Source organism: Aptenodytes forsteri, unplaced genomic scaffold (assembly GCF_000699145.1).
Source record: "Aptenodytes forsteri isolate BGI_AS27 unplaced genomic scaffold, ASM69914v1 Scaffold118, whole genome shotgun sequence".
NCBI classification, from domain to species: Eukaryota; Metazoa; Chordata; class Aves; order Sphenisciformes; family Spheniscidae; genus Aptenodytes; species Aptenodytes forsteri.
The window spans coordinates 1,921,222-1,939,786 of NW_008795859.1; the positions used below are offsets into that span (position 1 = coordinate 1,921,222).

Consider the following 18,565-nt stretch of genomic DNA (forward strand, 5'->3'; position numbering starts at 1 on the left):
GCGCTCCCCCCACCTCCAACGTGCTCCGCTACCGTGACCCCAGCGCACCACCGAGATGTTCAGGAATTAGGTCCTGGCAAAGGAGAGGCAGAAACCCCAGCCCCCACTTAGCCGGAGGTGATTCCTGCTCCCCCTCCGCCCCCTATTGAAGCCGGGACCCCTTTTGCAAAAGGATGCAATTGATGAGCCTGTTCGCCAGGGTCGGAGACTTTAAAGTCAATAACTTCTTTGTGTTTATATCGTATATTAAATTACAACGCTCCCTTCCCCGTAGTTACTTGGTTTGCTTAGGTGACTTAAATCACGAAGTGGTAAGCAAAGCCAGGCAGCCCAGCTCTGCAGCACGGTTGCCTGGCAGGAAGGAAAATGGGAGAGGTTTGCCCGGGAATCAAACAGGCTGGGGAGGGGTTGCAAGTCACCTTTATTTACTGCGGCATTGTTGAAACGGATCCTGAATCCCAGATGGCTATCACCAAACCGGCCTCATTCAGGACTCCCTGTCTAAGCCGGCTTTCTCAGGAAAGAGGAGTTTTGGCTGTAATCCTCCTGAAATGGCTATAACTATGGAGCCACTAATCTAGTTTAGAAAATTTCCTTTTCTCCCCTAGGCTTAGCTTTGCATGAGCATTTTAAGCTCCTTTTAGAAAAGTTAATGTGGTGGAGAAATTAAATACCTATCTTATTTAGGAAGGTATTTGTGTAGGAGATAAGCTCAACCCTGCCCGGTCTTCCTCCAAACAAAACACAAACACCTATTTTTTAGCTGGAAAATGTTAATTAATTTTCCAGAAAATTATTGCATTCTACCCTCATCTTCCAAATACTCCAGCGGTTGCCATTGCTACATGCTAACTATAATACAATCCACAGCTTCCCTAGCTCAGCAGCTCTAAAATCTTTGGGTAGCTTTTTTCATTCTGGGGAACTTGAAAATAAATGAGTGTCTTTTGTTATTTTGTTGTGGTCTGTGTCTGCTTTGTTCAGCCCCACAAGGGATTTAAATGCTTTGTTGGGGCATTAGGAAGAAAGGGTCTGCCTTCCTATTTGCTGTGTTTTTATTTTTACTATTGGTTTATTTTTTCTGTAAATCCGAGAGTTGAATTGAATCTAGGCAAAACAATGACAGTGGTTAGTAAGAATGAAAAAGTCAGTTTCTACGAACACATGGAACTGGTTGAGCGATGTATTTATTTATTTTTATTTCCCATGTCCTTGTTTTTATTTTTAATGATAGCTCTTCTTTGATTTTTTTTTTTTTTCCTGGGAATGTGGGTTGGAAGTTTTCCTCAAGATGCTGCAAGGCAGTGGTGTGATTTTTGGCTTGAATGCAGTTTGTCGTAGCTACTTGTTCTCTAGTCTGCTAGCCTGTATATTTGCCTCTGCTTCTCCCACCGATATTATTCTTGATGTCTGTTGACTTTCTGTCTTGGATGAGAGTGTCCTTAAAAAAATATCTGGTTTGTTTATTTGCTTACCTAAAGCCAGAAGAGTGTTAATGGGAATACCTATGAGAAATGAAGATTTCTCTAGTACAGAAATACTTATTTGGTAACCTTAGTTAATTGGAGTATTCATTACACTTATTTTGAGACTCGTAGCAATAAAGTTTCTGTAATTTTAATGTTTTTGTAAATGGATAATTACTGTGCTCTGATTTGGTAACTTTAAGTAGGAATATTATATCCCTACTTGTCATAATTACTAACTGAATACAGCAAGGAAAAAGCTGTGAAAACAGAGGGTAATATGTCTGCAGGCATGGGAGCTTAGCCTCTGTTTCCCCTATTTCTTTCAGTATGGGTTTTTATAGCAGAGAAACATCAGCGATATAAGCTCGAGTCTGAGGTTCTCATGCTCTCCCAGGAAGCATGTGCATTGCTGGGAATCTTGGAGAAGTTAAACTACTTGTGTGTACCTGAATATCATACATCAAGTGTATAGTGTATTTGGCAGCATGTAGTGTATTATGTAGTGTATTTTGTAGTGCTGAAGAGTCAAACAACGTTTTCCAGTTCAAGGTAGCGTATGGGTGCTATATAAAAGTCATTTTTTTTCTTTAAGAAAGGGGGAATAGCAGAACCATAGAAACAGTACGTGGCCACTGCAGGAATTCTTCTTCTCTCTGTGGTAGAAGGCTCCAAATGGACTGTGGGGTTTTGTAGGCATGGCTCACCCAAATCGCTGCCTTGTAACTTTCTCTCTAATCCCCAAATCACTGCTATTGTATCAGACCATTGCATAAAGAAACCCCCAGGAAAGGCCAGTTCTGTGTAATCCTCAGAGTGAAGCAACAAGGTGATACTGGTCAATGTTAACGTAACAAACTTATGTTTAATTTTCAGTTTGCTTGTGTGTTATACTGTGACTCCCACACAAAAAACTGTTCCGTTTTCACCATCTCCCTAAGTGCCAGGAGCTGTATAACGTTTCTGTCTATCAGCTCCTGCAGTTATGTTTCTGATTAATTTAAAAAAAAGTACTCTGTTGAAAGTAATAGTAACCCTCACATAAAAAGAAAATGATGTGTTCACAGAATCAGGGCTTTCTGCTATACTCAGATAATGCTCTCAAGAAAGCATTATTACTATGTTTTCTCCTAAGTAGAAATGTATAGCTTAAAATGTATAAACTTAAACATACAGTTGAAACTACACATTTGCCCCCAAAGTACTAGGCTGATTTGCAGTAAGTTAGGATTATCTTTTAACTGTTAATTTGGTACTTGATTACAGCCTGGGTGTTTCAACCCAGACCTTAATTGACAAACTCTGACTGGATTCTATTTTATGTGCATCAGTGAACAGGAAAAATAGAGAGCAGCTGGGAGAGCATTGTCTGTCATTTGGTTTCCGGTTTGGACCTAAAATATGCATTCTCTGTACGTTTTTCTTTAAGCAATAGTGGAGTTCTTTGGTGAGAAAGGGAAATGGGGGAGCGTTTTGAGAAAATGTAATGTGAGGTGCTAATGCCATTGTAATTGATTTTGGATTTTTTTTATTCATTATTCAAACAGATTTTACTTTTGAGTATGTGCAAAGAGAAGCTCTCAGAGTTCCCCTTATCTTCAGAAATAAGGATGGACTGGGAATTAAGTAAGTTACAACCAAATCTTGATGATTAATAAATGCTTTTATAAAATAACCATTATGCTTTCCACTTGTATGTGATACTTCTTTTGATGATCTCAAAATGTATTGCAATTAGCAAGACTGTCAGCACCCTTGAGAAGAGGAATGATTATTTTCCGCTTATAAACAAGCAGATAATGAGGTCTATAAAAGTTAAGTGCATACAGCATGGTACTACACAATCAAAAGTAAGTCAGTGATGAAAGTTAGGAATAAAATTCAAAGGTTCTTGCATCCAATCCATGCTGTCATGACAGAACAACCCTCCCTTCAATTTTTGACTTCTCAATTGTTTTCTGCATTACAGGTGGAATGTCTAATGATGCCTGTCATTTTCCATTATAATTGTATCTCTTCAGAATGTTACTGCTTTTTAAATATTTAATAATGTCTAGTTAAAATGTGGTATTATTAGAGTCTTTTTGAGGTTGTATTTTGTTAATATCCAGTCATAAAGGATTTGGTATGTTAATAAGAGAATCCTGCAAGTTTCTTTGTAAAAGTGACGGTGTCTAAGAGAGAAATATTAAAATGATACACTTTATCAGTCACATAATCCATAGTTTAGATAAATGTTCCTTGATACTTTCGGAAATTAGGGCTGTGTAACTGATTATATCTGAAAGAAAATTAATTTTCTGAAAGCATAATTACTTCGCTCAGTTTCAGCTGGAACACCTCAAAGTTTAGGGAAGTGAGGAGTCCCAATTACTAATTAAAAAGAATCAAGCCACCCCAATATAACTTAAGGAGAGAAAGAGAAGAAATAATGTTTGGGGTATTTGACAAGTATATGTCCTTTTACTGTAAGAGCGAATAGGAGCTGCTGTGATGCTTCTCATGATGTAGTAAAATAGTTTTATATGTTGAACTGAAAAAGAAGCGCTTAATAGGTACTCAGTAGTAATTACAGTAATGTTTATTTTGTTGTACCATTATGTTTTACTGGGATATTTTTTCTTTGGTTATTAAGCCCACCTATTTCTCTACTTAGTCCTGGATGCACAGTCTAGTTTCCTGTTAAAAAAAAAATGCAAACACCAAGATACCATCTTTTTATTTGTTTTTGCAAAGCCTTTCCTAGATTGTATCCTAATTTTCTGACAAAAATGTGTACGTATTCTGTAATGTTTTAGACAATAGATAGAAAACCTAGCTATTAAGTGAGAAAGGCTGGTCACTTCTTACAGTTTCTAAATGGTTCTATGCTGCTGTTCGGTGTCATAGAAAATAACCTAATTTTTCTGTTGTATTATTTGAGAGAAGGTGTGGTCGGGTGGAAAGCATTGATCCTTAGAGTTTGTGCAGAAGAGGGGATACAAAAGCATCTGTTTTGATATTCCTGAAGTCTACAACCTTCCATATAACCTTTGTATGAAAACTTGAGAAGCAGAGAAAAGTCTTCCATGTTCATAGCTTAATTATGCTTCACCTGCAGAAGCCACCTCCTTAATCTTAGCTTACATATTACATGACTATAGTATCGTCTTTCCTGACGAATCATTTTCTTGTTTATCTTCTCAGCTGAGTTTTCTTAATGTAAAGTACCATTTGTTCTACGTTCACTCATGACACTGTTGGCCAGCCTAGTTCCTAGAGAGCCAATGACATCTCCATTGAGTGCTTGTCCGAATCTACATTTACACTGCATGTGTATATGTAACCACCACCTGAAGCGGAATCATTTTAGCTTCAGCAGAAGCTTTATTATTTACAGGAAATTTCTGCTCCCTTAAGGGTTGTGCTCTCCACTCTACTCACCCGACTTGGCATCCCAGTTCCTTGCTTCCTCTCAGCCTCTAAATACAGGAGCTTTCCCTCCTAGAATGATTTTTCCTGTTGCATTAGAGCCTCTGTTTTTCTGACCCTCCTTTTGGCTTCTCTGCTCAGCTTGGCAGGGAGATTTTTTTTGTTGAAGGTTGTTGCTACTTTTTTGTTCAGTTTATTTCTTCAGGAGATGCTTCTCTTGGAGGAGTCAGCTGAAGGACATATCTACTGTGGAAAATGATGGAAAATAATCTGAGACAACTGCTCTCTCAATATGCATTGGTTTTAAACTGCTGCTTCTAAAGGGCAAGTGATAAAAGCTTCAAGAATTTCTTCTTCTGGAAGAAGCCGTCAGCTCTTCTGTGAAACTGGGGAGTGTTTAGGAGCCAGAGATACTATTGCACCTTCCTAGCAGCCAGATCTTCCTCCTGTGTATGAGGAAGTTCACAAATTCCCCACAGTACAAGAAGAAAACTGGGGAGATGTTTCAGCTCCTACTGTGCCAACAGTACTTGTTCAGCTAGTGCTCCATCAGCGGAGAAGTGTGGAAGTGAGAGCTCATCCCACAGACACAAACATTACTGGGCTTCAGATCCTCAGCTGCAAATGGCAGAACATTATCAGAGATGGATAACGAGTACTGCAGCCTGGGACCAGTGTTTCCTATGGTTGCCTGTACCAGATAGTGGTGCCTCCAGAGCTCAGGCTGCCTCGATCCTTCACAAAGATACCTTGTTTCTTGGTGTCAGTAACCGCAAGATGTAATATCTGTTTCTTCTTGATAGCTCATTATTCAGGATTCTGTAATGAGGCAGTTTCACCTTAGACGTTTCAACACTCAAGTCTCAGCTCACACATCATCATTGGCTTCCCTATTGTTCCTGTGCCCGAAATCTGGAGAGCTGCCACCTGGCACTCCTCTCCACTTTCGGTTAGCTGTGTGCTTTCACTGAAGCCTCCTGGTGTGATACTGCCTTTGGACAGTGGTCTTTGGTCTTTCTTGATCCAGGGGTTCAGAGACTCCTCAAGCTAATGGGATCATGTAAAGAGTAATCTGGTTTTTTGTGTCACGTGTTGGCTTGTTTTTCTTCAAGATGTGTTGTTTTTAGATGCAGTCAGCCTTCCTATTCCTTTTCCTTCCTGGAAGCTACCAGTAATGTTTGTTAAGACCTTGAAGAAGGGAGGGCTTTGGCTGTCTACCTGCCCCTTCTATGGTTATACGCCATGTGTACAGACAGGCCAGGTTATAGATGTACTTCTGTGTTTTGCTGAGGCAAAAAAAAGACTTGGCCTCATGCTTATGTGTATGTACACATACACAGCATGAATCCACGTATAGATGACCACACCTCAAAGACGACCATTGAAAATCAGGTACCTTTCTTTGTAAGCATTATCAAAGCAGTCAAATAAATAGCAGTTTTGGAACATGCATTGGAATTGAAGAAGTAGCAGGACTGAATGCTGCATGCCTTAATTTTCCAGCTGGAGTTCTGCAGCTCTGGCAGTTAGGATAATGCATCTTTTGAATTCTGAACTGGACTGCAAAGAGGTGGAAGAGGAGTAAATGCTAATCCACAGCAAGAGTTTCGGAGTCACTTACCTGACTCTCTGTCACACACTAATGCTTTGGACAGTGAAGGAGAAATACGTGTTTCAGTTTGCTGTGATGAGCTTAAAATAGTCTCAGCAGCCAGGCTTGACTAGCCAGCTCTTCAGTTTCCTACTGGCTGCTGGTATCATTCTAATACTAATCTGGCGTCTTTCCTCCTTTCTAGGGCTGTTTCCCTTTCTCCCTTTTGTGAACCATCCACTCATCATGTGCAACTTCTTCCTCTAGCTGGAATTCACTGTCAGAGAAGAGAGTAAAAATACTGAAGCTTTTTTTTTCTTTTGAGGATATTTTTGATTAATTTGTATGCTGACAAAAGTAAGAGCAAATTTTATCTGATAGGTGAGTTTTGGATGGTTCCTGCGTGGAATCAGTTGAATTTTCCATTTCACAGTTAGTTGGGTGAATTGTTTTTATATTTCCATTCTCTGCTGAATCATTGAATACTGACTGCTCTGGGGGATTAAAATACTAGAATTTGTAGATCAGTAATCTCGTATACGACATTCAACATTCTAATATTTTTTTATTTAAATGAGCATGACTTATTAGTTTGAAATGATGTTGTAAAGGAATTGTACACACTTGGGCATAAATGTCACTAGAGTGAGAGAAGGTTGGAAACACAGTTTATGTGTATTTTAAATGACAGAGTGAAATGCATGAGCAAACTTTCCTATTTGGCACTCTGCAGGGTAACATGATTTAATTTTATTTACATTTCTACTTCTTAACGTGTATCTATCAAAAGTAGCTGACGTGCAATATATGAGTTTTGTGGATGTGTAGATACATAAATGCTGTGTGCATTGTATTCCAGCAAGATCAAGATAGTGTTGACACCTGCCTAATGGATCCGAAACATTGAGAACCTTCAGTCTCATCATCCTGACATTTACTGCTTGAAATAATGAGTGTCGTAGTCTGCTGTTGTCCATCACTAGAGCAAGACTGGACAGTTTGCCTTTGGATCCAAGTCATTTGCTGATGAAACTCAGGAACCTTATGTTCCACTTCAGGCTCTGGAGGAAATTATGCCTTACTGGGTCTTTTCTAGCACTACTGTCTCTTGTCCAGAGGAGGCTGTGTGTATCATGATAATGGTAGATTAGGTGATCCGCATATATGTAGGGTGACTTTTGAGATACATATATATATAAAAAATGTAAGATGATTTTTAGACATTTTGAATAACTGATGATACGTGCTTCCACTTGTGTTTGCTGTTAAGCAGTCAGCTTGCATGTCTGTGCCTGGCAGATGTACAAAGCATAGCTGAACAGTTTGGTTACTGTGCTTGGAGGTACTCTGAAATGGCAAGGAATGAGATGAATGAGGAAAAATTATTATAATGAAACTTTGAAAATTGCTTTCCTGTGTATTTCTGACCATCGTGAGCTGTTACTTGTATGGCTAGAAGCAGGAAGGTCCACCTGTGATCTTTTAGCAGAAGAGGAGCTGTTTTTCTCAGAGGGTTGTTTGGCTGTTTCCAGGATTGTAACTTGGAGAGAGAATGGTGTTTGGAGAGATGTTGTCTCTTTTATCTGAACAGCGGTCACCTTGCATTGTATTGTGGTTAATCAGATATGTATGCTAGCCAGAGCTCATCCTCGTTAGGACTTGAATAGGAGACTTCTCTGGCAAATATTTAAACATTTACTAAAATGCGAGTTTGCACCAGTGCACACTAAGGTGTTTGCGTTTCTTTTCTGTTTGAGGCAACATGATTTGTATATAACAGAATGCTGAAAATCTCAAATGTAGTCCGTCATATTTTGGTGTTAAGTCAAGTCACCCCGCTATACTATTCTTCACCTACTTTTTATGATATATGAAATCTTTCAAAGCATTCATAGTGTTTTTACGCAAGACGCATTTGCCTGAAAATTGTGTAACAGTGAGAAGAAAAAATCTCTGCTCAGTTCTTGCAGTGTTGGTATTCTGGATTTATATGCAGAAAAACAAATGAACCAACACTTACTGATTAGTTTAGGACTGGTGACATTCAAGAAAACATTTTTTTTTTTTGCCAATCATAGTGCAGTAGCAAACCAGCCCTAATTGTATAAGAGTGAGTGTGGCAGTTGTGCTGGGTGGGCCTGAAGATGAAGAAGTGCAGTCATTTATGGTCTCAGCAGCCAGCAGAATGGGATTGAATTAAAGCTGGACCTCCCAAGGCAACCCAACTACAAAATGGGTTCTTGTAGTTGAAACCTGTGGTGTTCAAGCCTAAAATTCTTCCCTTGGTGTACTCGTTCTCTAATGTATCATACATCCTGAGATTGCAGAGAAAAAAGCAAGCATATGCCAGGTGTGCCCTCCAAAGAGCTAAACATGCAATTTTATTGTTAGGGAGGATTGTATTCTTCCAGTTTGAGTAATGTTTATTGTTGGCTACTGCTGGAGTTCTCAGAAAGACTTGATTTGCTTGTATGTATCTGGGTTAGGGTTGTTATCTATCTTGATTGTTGATTTTTATTTTGATTTATACAAATGTGAAAAAGATTGCCCATCTAATTATTCTACATGTCTGACATAAAATACAGGCAAGCTGTGGCATTTGAAGATAAGCCTTGCATGTTCTTGTTACCTGCAAATAGTTCCTCCTTTCCCTACTTCTGACTTTCCAGTGCTTGGAAAAAAAGATGAGCTCTGAATGAACCCTGAAGGTCAGTAGATTCAGGCTGTTTCATTCCGGCAAGGGAGTGAATTCCAAAGCTGTGGGGCCCTCACAGCTAAATGCAAAGATGTGAGCGTTGGCGGAGAACTAACAAAAGATATTGTCCAGCCTCCACATCCCACCAGAGGAAGGTGATAAGGGTAGAAGAAAGTGGACAAACAGAATTTGGCAAATAGTTCTCAAGATATATGCATGACAGTAAATGGATTTTTTAACTTTACCTTTCAGTGTTTTCTTAATAGTAAAAACTACTGCTCTAAAAGTTTGCCTATGGGCTGGATTGTTCTGATTTCTAACTGAATTTTGTCAAAAGTCCTCTATGACCAGAAGCAAGTTGTTTATCTTCAACCCAGGACAGTACAAGTCGGACAGAGCACCTAGCTGGCAGGTCCCACAGGGCTGTTTTTCATTACAATTCCTTAGTCAGTTTTTGTGCAATGTGAAATGTGAAATACTGTCATTAAGGTAAAGTCAATCAGCTTTAAAACCCCACTACTGTTTCCGTTTTCTTTTTCCATCCAGTCTATGTCTTGCAGAATTTTACTCTCTCCTGACACATAAAATTCATGCACTTGATATACTAGGCTATTGTCTAATTACATTAAACCCTAAAACATTGCCTGTGTTAGAACTGATCGTATAAATGCATCGACATCGGTGAACTGATTATGCTACCATTTAATTTAGCTCTGAATTAGCCCAAATTGAATTGAACAACAATTATCCTACCCACCAAATACAGCCAGGTTGTCTTCTGCCAGACAAGGAGGTTTGGAATAGTCATTAAAACAAAGGGGCCTGAATTCATTATTTTTTATATGTTATTTCCAAGCAGTGAATCCAATCTATGATGATGTGACTTTGAACAAATTGGTTTATTGCTCTATGCCTCAGTTTGTATCCACTGGCAAATGTGATAATGCTTACCTCGGGGAATATACGTGAGGCACCACCAGTTGCAAAGCACTGCGAGTTGCTTAGGAGGAGCGAGCTATAAAGGTTTAGATTTTATTGAAATCACCCCCAACCTCTTCCCTTCCCTCTGACTCCAGTGCTGCTAGAGAGCGCTTGAAAAGACACCTCTTCTCCTCTTTCATTACAAGTAGAGAAACTTCTGTACACTTGCCAATGCAAAGATGTTATGTATGTCATTAAAACTTGCACTGTCCACACTTCAGAGAGGCCTTGCTTGATTCCACCTACTGCATTACGGACAAGGAGCACTATACATTTCTTTCTCTTTTATTATGGTAACGAAAGTGTACCCATACTTATCTTGACAGTATTTAACGTTGCTTTCTTTGCTAATTATAGAATGCCTGACCCGGATTTCACCGTCAGAGATGTGAAGCTATTAGTGGGTAAGTTATTTTGAATGCACTGGATTAACTCTATACAGAACAGAATTGCTTTGAAATACTTGTCCGGTTGTGTTTGTAGACATTTGTGATAACTCTCAGAATCTGGAAGAAGGCATGGAGCAGCAATTTGTAAATTAAAAAGGCTGGGAGAACCCTAATTAGTAGTTGTACTGACTGGACTCTGATCTCATGCTGGATAATTGGCCATTTGAAAGAGAGTGAATGCTTTTGCTCTTAACAGGTGTCCTACATACAGTTTTGTGATCCTGGAAAGTGGCAGCTCTATTGATCAAGTTCCTATTTTTTTTAATCTGTTGTAGAGCATCTGTTTGTAAAAGGTATGATTGGAGCCATATCACCTTTTGCCTGTGCTCTCCCCACAGTCTTTATCAGTGTCAGGCCAGGTCAGTGCTTTGAGGAAAGGTTGCTAAGAGAGACTGAGCACAAAGCTTTGCAAACTGCCTGTCTTTTTGATAAGACACAAACCAGAGAAGTGGTGACTGTAATGATCAAATGTTTCCTAGCAATTTTTACAAAAGAATTTTTTTTTTAACTCTAAGAAAAGCTACATTTTGAGTAGGAGATTGTACTGTATGTTTCTTTGAAATCTGCTTTTACTGAAGATGGATGTGTTATTTATCATTTATCTGAAATTGTTGCTGAATAGTGATACCGCACTCTGTGAAGTCATCGCTGTGGAGCTAGCTGAGTTTTGGATATGTTAGCTGCAGTCCTTCACGGAGACGTTTAACTGCATTCTTGATATTTAGAATTTACTGGTTCCATTTACCTGCGTTGTGGCAGGAGTTAATCTTTTAAATTAGCCCCATTGCTGCATTCTGAAAGACGAATTTTTGAAATCCCTCTTGAGTTTAATAATCAATAGGAATATCAAGTCTGGAAAAGATGAAGTTAAGAAAAACAAGGGAGAGGAACTTGTGCCTCATTTCTGTTCAGTTGGGGTTATCTGTGAGAGAGGGTTTTATTTACCTGCGTTGTGGCAGGAGTTAATCTTTTAAATTAGCCCCATTGCTGCATTCTGAAAGACGAATTTTTGAAATCCCTCTTGAGTTTAATAATCAATAGGAATATCAAGTCTGGAAAAGATGAAGTTAAGAAAAACAAGGGAGAGGAACTTGTGCCTCATTTCTGTTCAGTTGGGGTTATCTGTGAGAGAGGGGTTATCTCTGATAACCTTCCTTCACAAACAAAACTTGGCAATGTTGCTTAATTTATGACCATTTATAAGTTCAGGGAAAAAAAAAAGCCCCAAACCTCTTTGGCAGAAAATGCTAGAGAAGTGGTGTGGGAAGTGCTATTTGGTAGCATTTCTGTTGGTCAATCTGCAGTTAAATTAGGAAATAATATGAGAGTATTTGGAAGTCCTAAATTTTATGGATTTCCTAAATACCTGCATGTGCACATTTGTAGGTACGGAATACCTCTTTTTGCTGCAGAGGAGCCTCGTGCATAAACCTTGTAATTATCTGGACCCTGTTTGCAATATTCTGTGAATTTGTTCCATAGCTGATAAAGTGCCATTTCTGCCTCTGAAACTGCTGAAGTTGAGGGTCTGACTTTGAGATGTTTTGGAACAGCGTAGTGTTGCGTAACAACATTGTTTTTCCTGTAACAGTCAAAGTGTGGGAGTTGCATTTCCTCAAGATTGATGTCCCTTGAAGTATTAGGGGGGTGGAGATTCCTGTGTACATGGCCAGCAAAGCGGGAGGATATTTATAAATAAAATTAGATTTATAAAACAATGGAGCAGAAATAACAGTCGTAATTAACTTTGAGATTAACTTTAATGTAAAAGTGTGCCATTTCTCACAGCTGGTTCAGCAATCCGTGTTGGCTCTTGGCTAGATGCCGCACGTCATGGGTCTTTTTTTATTGTGTTTGGGCAAGCTCCCTTTGGAGTTATTGTGCTGAACCTGTAATTTGGTCAAGAACATTGTCACCTGCTGTCTTTTTTTTTAATATGGTTGATGACTTCTGGCATCGCAGGTGGAAACTTTGATTCAAAAGATCTAAAATATTTGGGAAATGGATTGTAAGTTATACCTGAAAAGTCATGGTTCTTATGGCAAATGGGTTCTGTTGCTGTGGAATTTGTGCCATATGTAACAGCCACATTGACACTGAGAGCACCTGAGGGCAATTCCTGTCTCCATGCCAAATTTCTAAATTACCTACTAATGACTTCGGGAAACTGGTGAGCAATTTTCATGTTGCATATCATTGCTGATAATTTTTTCTCATTTTAGTTTAATATATATGTTACACTCACCAGCTAATGTTCAAATAAAGCAGATGAAAATTCTTGTTTTATTAATATCTCCTGTGATTGTCCCTGCATTTTTTTAGCAGGCTCCTCAGATCTTGCCTGAACCTCCAGGTATCTGCATTTCTGAAGCGCAGTGTTTTCAAAACTTACTCAATGCCTTGCTGAACCTGGGAGGGGAATGGTGTTTTGCGACTGTGAAGTGGAATCATCATAACTCTCTGCATCTGAATGTGCGTGGGAGTTGATAGAGAGAGAACATAGCTTGAAAAATGTTGTGTTCTGTGTAAACTTGTTGGTTTTTTAAGTGCTCGTCATTATAGTATGCTGGTGCTATTTAAACCTATCATTTGTTCTCTTTTCTTCTTTGAATCCGGGGAAACGCATCTGTTATAGAACATTTTAAAGAGATGGTGCTGGGTTTTTCCAAAGCACATAAATTCCATAGGAAGTTACTGAGCCTTTGGTCTCAAATTATTCTGAAATCTTACTTTCTTTTTCTAATGTGATGGTTGTATCATCTCCATATTCAGGTACCTATAAGTCACAAGGAAATAACAACAATTGGTAGCCTAGCTTTTTAAATTTCCCTTTGAAAACTCTAGTCTGGGGCAATAATAAGGAGAAAAAAAAAAAGGTGGGTTTTTTGGTCGTCCTGTGTGGTTACTTGGGCTTAGGTGTCTTTTTTTTTTTTTTTTGATGTTTCACCAGACTTCCAAAGAAACATTGCCATTGCTTGTTGGGTTTTTTTGTTTTCATTGTTTAAAAAAATGCAGATACCAGCTGTAACTTAGTTTGGTAATGTTTATGACCTACTGTTTATGACTTGCACGTTAGAGTGCATGAATGTGCACCTACGTGTAACGTGTGTGGATGAAACACTCTTCCCGTACAGTAGCTTTACTTTAAAGAGCAAACACTTTAAACTGCACGGTTGGAATAATGGTTATAACTAGACTCCTACCTCTGTATGAGAGATATCCTGGATATATTCTTTAAACCTGAGACAGTGGATTAATTTCAGCAGTTGGAATTTGTCTGATCTCAGAAATGGCTGAGAGCCAAGAATACAAACGGAGAAGAGGAGAGGAATAACTGGCCTGCTTAGGAACTTGAGATAACTCTTGAAAGAAGAAAAACTCTGTTGTAATTTAATAACTATTAAGCTTTGCAATTTAATTGTCTAAGGTAGATTTGGTTGCTAATTCTGAAGGACAGAATGTCACTGTCATGTCTTCATAAGTTGATTTAAAACTTGATGAAGAGAGTCATTGGCCCTCTTGACATCTCCTTAAATGTCTGCCACATCTGCACTAAAAGTTCGATGAGTTATTTCTGCAGGCTCCTTTTTTTTCACTCTTGGCATGCCATGCTGGTGTATTGGTGGTGTTAATATATGCATATGGACTACTTAAAAAACAAGCGCACAGCAGTAGCTAGTAAGCATTGGGGCTTGGTTTTATTCCAAAAATTTTTCCACATTTGTGATTGTTGTCTTTAGATTTGCATAGTATCTTGGTTTATGTCCTTTTTCTTTCTTTCATGTTCTCCTACTCCCTTGTTTTCAGGGCTCCCAGAAGTTCAGAGGACTTACCTCCATTGTCCATTTCTTCTTCTCTGTAGTTAACTGGAAGAGCCAGTCTTCCAGCCAGTAAACAGTGTATCTCAAGGATACTCCCTGACAGGGCTACTGGTGAGACTGTCAGACACTGTTCTTTTTCCCTGGCTGCTAGTCATGTAAATGTAAATCACAGAGCTCTCTAGAAACTCTGCAGAAGTGTCTTTACAAAAAAAAAAAAGGGGGGGGAGCGTTCAAGTTAGCTGAAGAACTGATTATGGGGGGTAACAGATATGTGAAGTGGTAAGTATTGGGACAGCACAATAGCTATTACTAATTTTTCCTCAGATTGTGTGATTCTGAGTGACTTATTGCTCCTCATGCCCAGAAGAGGTAGCTATACAGAATAATCGATGTTTTCCAGGCCTCTTGTGTTGGCTTCTGCCAACAGTGCTTCTGGGCCACAACATAGAAAGGTGTCTGTCACAGATGGGCAGGAAAGAAAAAGCGTGTTTTCCTGGATATGTCTGCTTGAATTTCCAGACATACATACCTGTGTGAATGCTTTGTGCTAATTACACTAAAGAACAAATGAAGTACACTTGCCAAGATTAGCCTAAGCCTGAGCAAGGAGAAAGGTAACTGCCTTGCTCAGCAAGCTGTTTGAAAACCAGGGCTTCTGTGGTAGCCATTGACCATCTCTAGCTTTTGCTACTCTTGAATTCAAGGACCGAATGCAATCGTTTGCTTTAGTCTTTGATGTCATAAAGCCAAAGCATTCCATTTTTTCATTTGTTTGATTTTTGTCTTTGTATGATGTCCGTGAAGAATAATATAATCTGAAGAAGGGACCACGGAGTAGTTTTGGAAGCTATGAACTACATGAAGGAGGGAAAGAAAGAAAGAGGAAGCATACATGAATGTATGCATCAATCCAAGCTCTTTTCTCTTGCTTTGATTACTTTTTTTTTTTTTTTAGTGGTTTGCTTGGGTCAGCACTGATTGAGTTTAAAAGAGTATCTGCTTTTCTGTGGCATCTGCAGTGTCTTGCCCTTTGACTTGTAATTGATGTCTGCACTGCCTTTGTCTTCCTGGGTTGTCACAGTATGCCCAGGAACTCCCTGGGTAGGTGTGGAGTCCCTGCAGAAGCATGGTGTCTATATCTAAACAGTAATGGCTAGTCTGGATGTATTTACTTTTATTTTTTATTTTTAACTGACCTCTCTTCAGTTTGCATGCCACAGGCTGGCAGTCTATTGCCATTGAGTCCCAGCCTTTACACTCACAACTAAATAAACCACTAAATAAACCTCAGTGGTGCTGCTGGGTCTGTAACGTGCATTGCCTCCTCTCTCTACGGGCTGGTGTAGCTTTGTGTGCCAGGGTATGTATTACACCCCCCCAAAGTCGAGCTTGCAATCCTGGCTAGTGGCAAAAGGGGCGATTTCAAAACATGCTGAGGATTGTAAGAAAGAAAAGAGACTTTCAGTTATTGTGATCCCTGGGCTGAAGAGGTTAAAGTTGTGACCACAGCGGTCACTTCTGTAGGATCAGCAGCATTGTTGTATGGAATTCACCGTGCCCAGCCGGGCATTGTATCAGTGGGAACAGTGGAAGTACAGGATTTATACTATTCATGGGGTGGTCTAACAACTGATGTAAACTCACCAATTGATTTTATTTAACTAATTCACTAAGGGTTTATTTGTAGAATTAAAAAAATAAGTGTAGGAGCAGTGAAGAATGTATCATCAGTCATGTATTTTGCTATTAAAATCTGATGCTGTAGATGGGACTGGGCCATAATGCTTACATGGATAGCAAATGTTTGGTTCCCTTCATTTAGTTGCTGTGTTCTCTTCACAAACTGTGTTGAAAGGCTTTGGTGTTTTTGTCTCGTATAAAGAATCCAGGTAAAGTTGAAAGCAGCAAAGCTTTTAATTGTGATAAAATTTGTGCATTGAGATATGTCAGTAAAAAGCAAACATGACAAAGCTCCCAAAACTGTTGCAGAGAGCAATCTTCATCTGTCCCAAGGAGACGATGCACAAGATGGGACCTAATAGATTGTTTCAATATTTGATTTCTGTGATTCTGTCAAATCTTTAAAGACCTGGCGGCAGGCTTTGATCTCCAAGACAAAGAGTGAAAGGAAAACCAAGGCTCTACATCTCCTGTTGCTTTCTTTGCTGGGAGTAGCTGAAGAGATACCTGATTATGGCTGGGTTTTGCCTTCTCATTAGAAACACCAAAAGAACAGGAGCTGAGCCAAAAATTTCAGTTGCAAATTGAGTGTTTAAAGAAATACGTGTGAAGGTCTGTGCCTCAACTATGAGTTTATAATCATGGTGTCAGTGGAGAAAGATAATAGAATAAATTACATCATTAAATCCCAGATGTTTGCAAGGCAAAAGCCCTATAAATAAGGGGGTTTGGCCCTGCAAGTGCAGGTCAGCCTTCTCTTGTGCTGCTGACAAGTATTGGTTCTGGAGGAGATGCTGTGTGCTGTCATACATCTGCTCATGGTTTATTCACTAAGTGAATAAGATGTTAAGGACTTCATCATACCGCACTGACATGAGCAACTGAGCTTTAACATCAGTGGAAGAAATTAGACCTGCAGAGGAGTATTTCACTGGCTGTCAAGGTTTTTTTTCACAGGGGAGAGACCTAAGCAAGTTTTCTGAAGTTTGGCATCGCAACATTTTGCTCACTGTAGGAGTAACTGCAATTCCACAGTGTAATGGTGCACAGTAAATAGTGTGGCCTTCTTTTCACAGGTGGAAATGGGGCTGAAAGGTGAAATGATCTGCTCAGATGTCTGTTCAGTGCAGTGCTGGAAAATGAATTTAGGGAGCTTCAGTTTCTAGTTTTCCTGTAAACTGTAAATGATGTACTGAATGTGGCGAGCCATGGCCTCTTTTGTGCAGGGGACTGTGATGGGGTGGAACAAGTTCCCTTACTAGTTAATGTAAGCAGGCTGATTTAAATAATTTAAATTCAGTTGGGACAGAAAGGATTACTGCCTGTCAAGTGTACATAACAGCCATAAGCTATGTGAGGCTCTGTATCTTTCACCTAGCCATTTTTGTTCTGTCAAATACATATGCTGCTGTGAGAATGAGAATAACATGCCAGGTACTTCACAGAAAGACAAGAACCTCCCTAATCCATACTTCTGGAAGTAGGTGATAATGAAAGGGGAATGGAAAGAGATGCAAATGTTGTAGGTAATGATTATTCTGGGTTTATAAAATGTGATTTATATATATTAAAAACTGTACACACATTTCTAGATTAATACATATACATATGTATAACTTTCATTCAGTACTCAATGAAGAATCATAAGTGGGGTCTCCACGGAAGAGAAAATTGTGGTGGTGACTGCAGATCAGGTGGGTAAAAGAAGAGAAAACTGTGGTGGTGGTGACTGCAGATCAGGTGGGTAAAGGCAGGAGGGAGGGCAGAGACCATGTAAAACATTTCTTTTACATTAGCATACATTTCTTCTGGTGCGTTAGCACAATAGTTCCCGAGTTGGCTGTGCAAATGTGTTCAGCTTTTTGTTAGCTACTCAAAAAAAGCTGAAAGCAAACCAGATAACTGAGTAACTACTTCCTAGTGATTTTTTGGTTCATTCCTCCTGCATGTTTGCTCCCCCTCTCAAATTGATCTGCTCTGAAAATTGTATCATGGTTGAATTCACATTGAACTACAAAGCAAGTTGAGAGGCTCGTAGTGTGGTCTGCAGGCAAGTAGGGGAAATTTTGTCTTAATCAATGTACAGTTCTCCATCCTGTGAAAGAAAATGGGCCGTGCAGATACAAAAGAAGGACAAAGCAGCCACACACTGCAGTTCAGAAAACTTTCCATCACTTCTGCTGAATAGGGACCTAGTGTTGCTTTTTCTATAGAGCAACGCTCCATTTGTTTCAAGGAAGTTGTGAAATTGGAGACCAGGAGGAGTTAGGAGGGAGGCTCATTAGAGAAACTTTGTTGAAAGGAGTGCTTCCCAAAATTAAACAGGCTGCTCAAAGGAAGTGCAAAAGTCTGCCCTCGGACTTGCATCTAAGTCTTGATTAAGATGTATGGTTCTCCCCCTGTGTGGGGATTTGTCCTGTGAATGGGAGTGCCACGTTTGGAAGAGCAGAAGAGCTGAGTCAGGAGTCATT

General features: G+C 39.4%; 1 protein-coding gene across 1 annotated transcript in view; it reads left to right on the top strand.

Moving 5' to 3' along the window:
* Nucleotides 1-18,565, top strand: part of KDM2B (lysine demethylase 2B) — a 125,056-nt gene that overhangs the window by 2,394 nt on the left and 104,097 nt on the right. Inside the window, exons 4-5 of the mRNA XM_019473272.1 lie at nucleotides 3,014-3,092; nucleotides 10,502-10,548. Of these exons, the coding sequence (XP_019328817.1) occupies nucleotides 3,014-3,092; nucleotides 10,502-10,548 (126 nt within the window). The remainder of the gene's footprint in view (nucleotides 1-3,013; nucleotides 3,093-10,501; nucleotides 10,549-18,565) is intronic.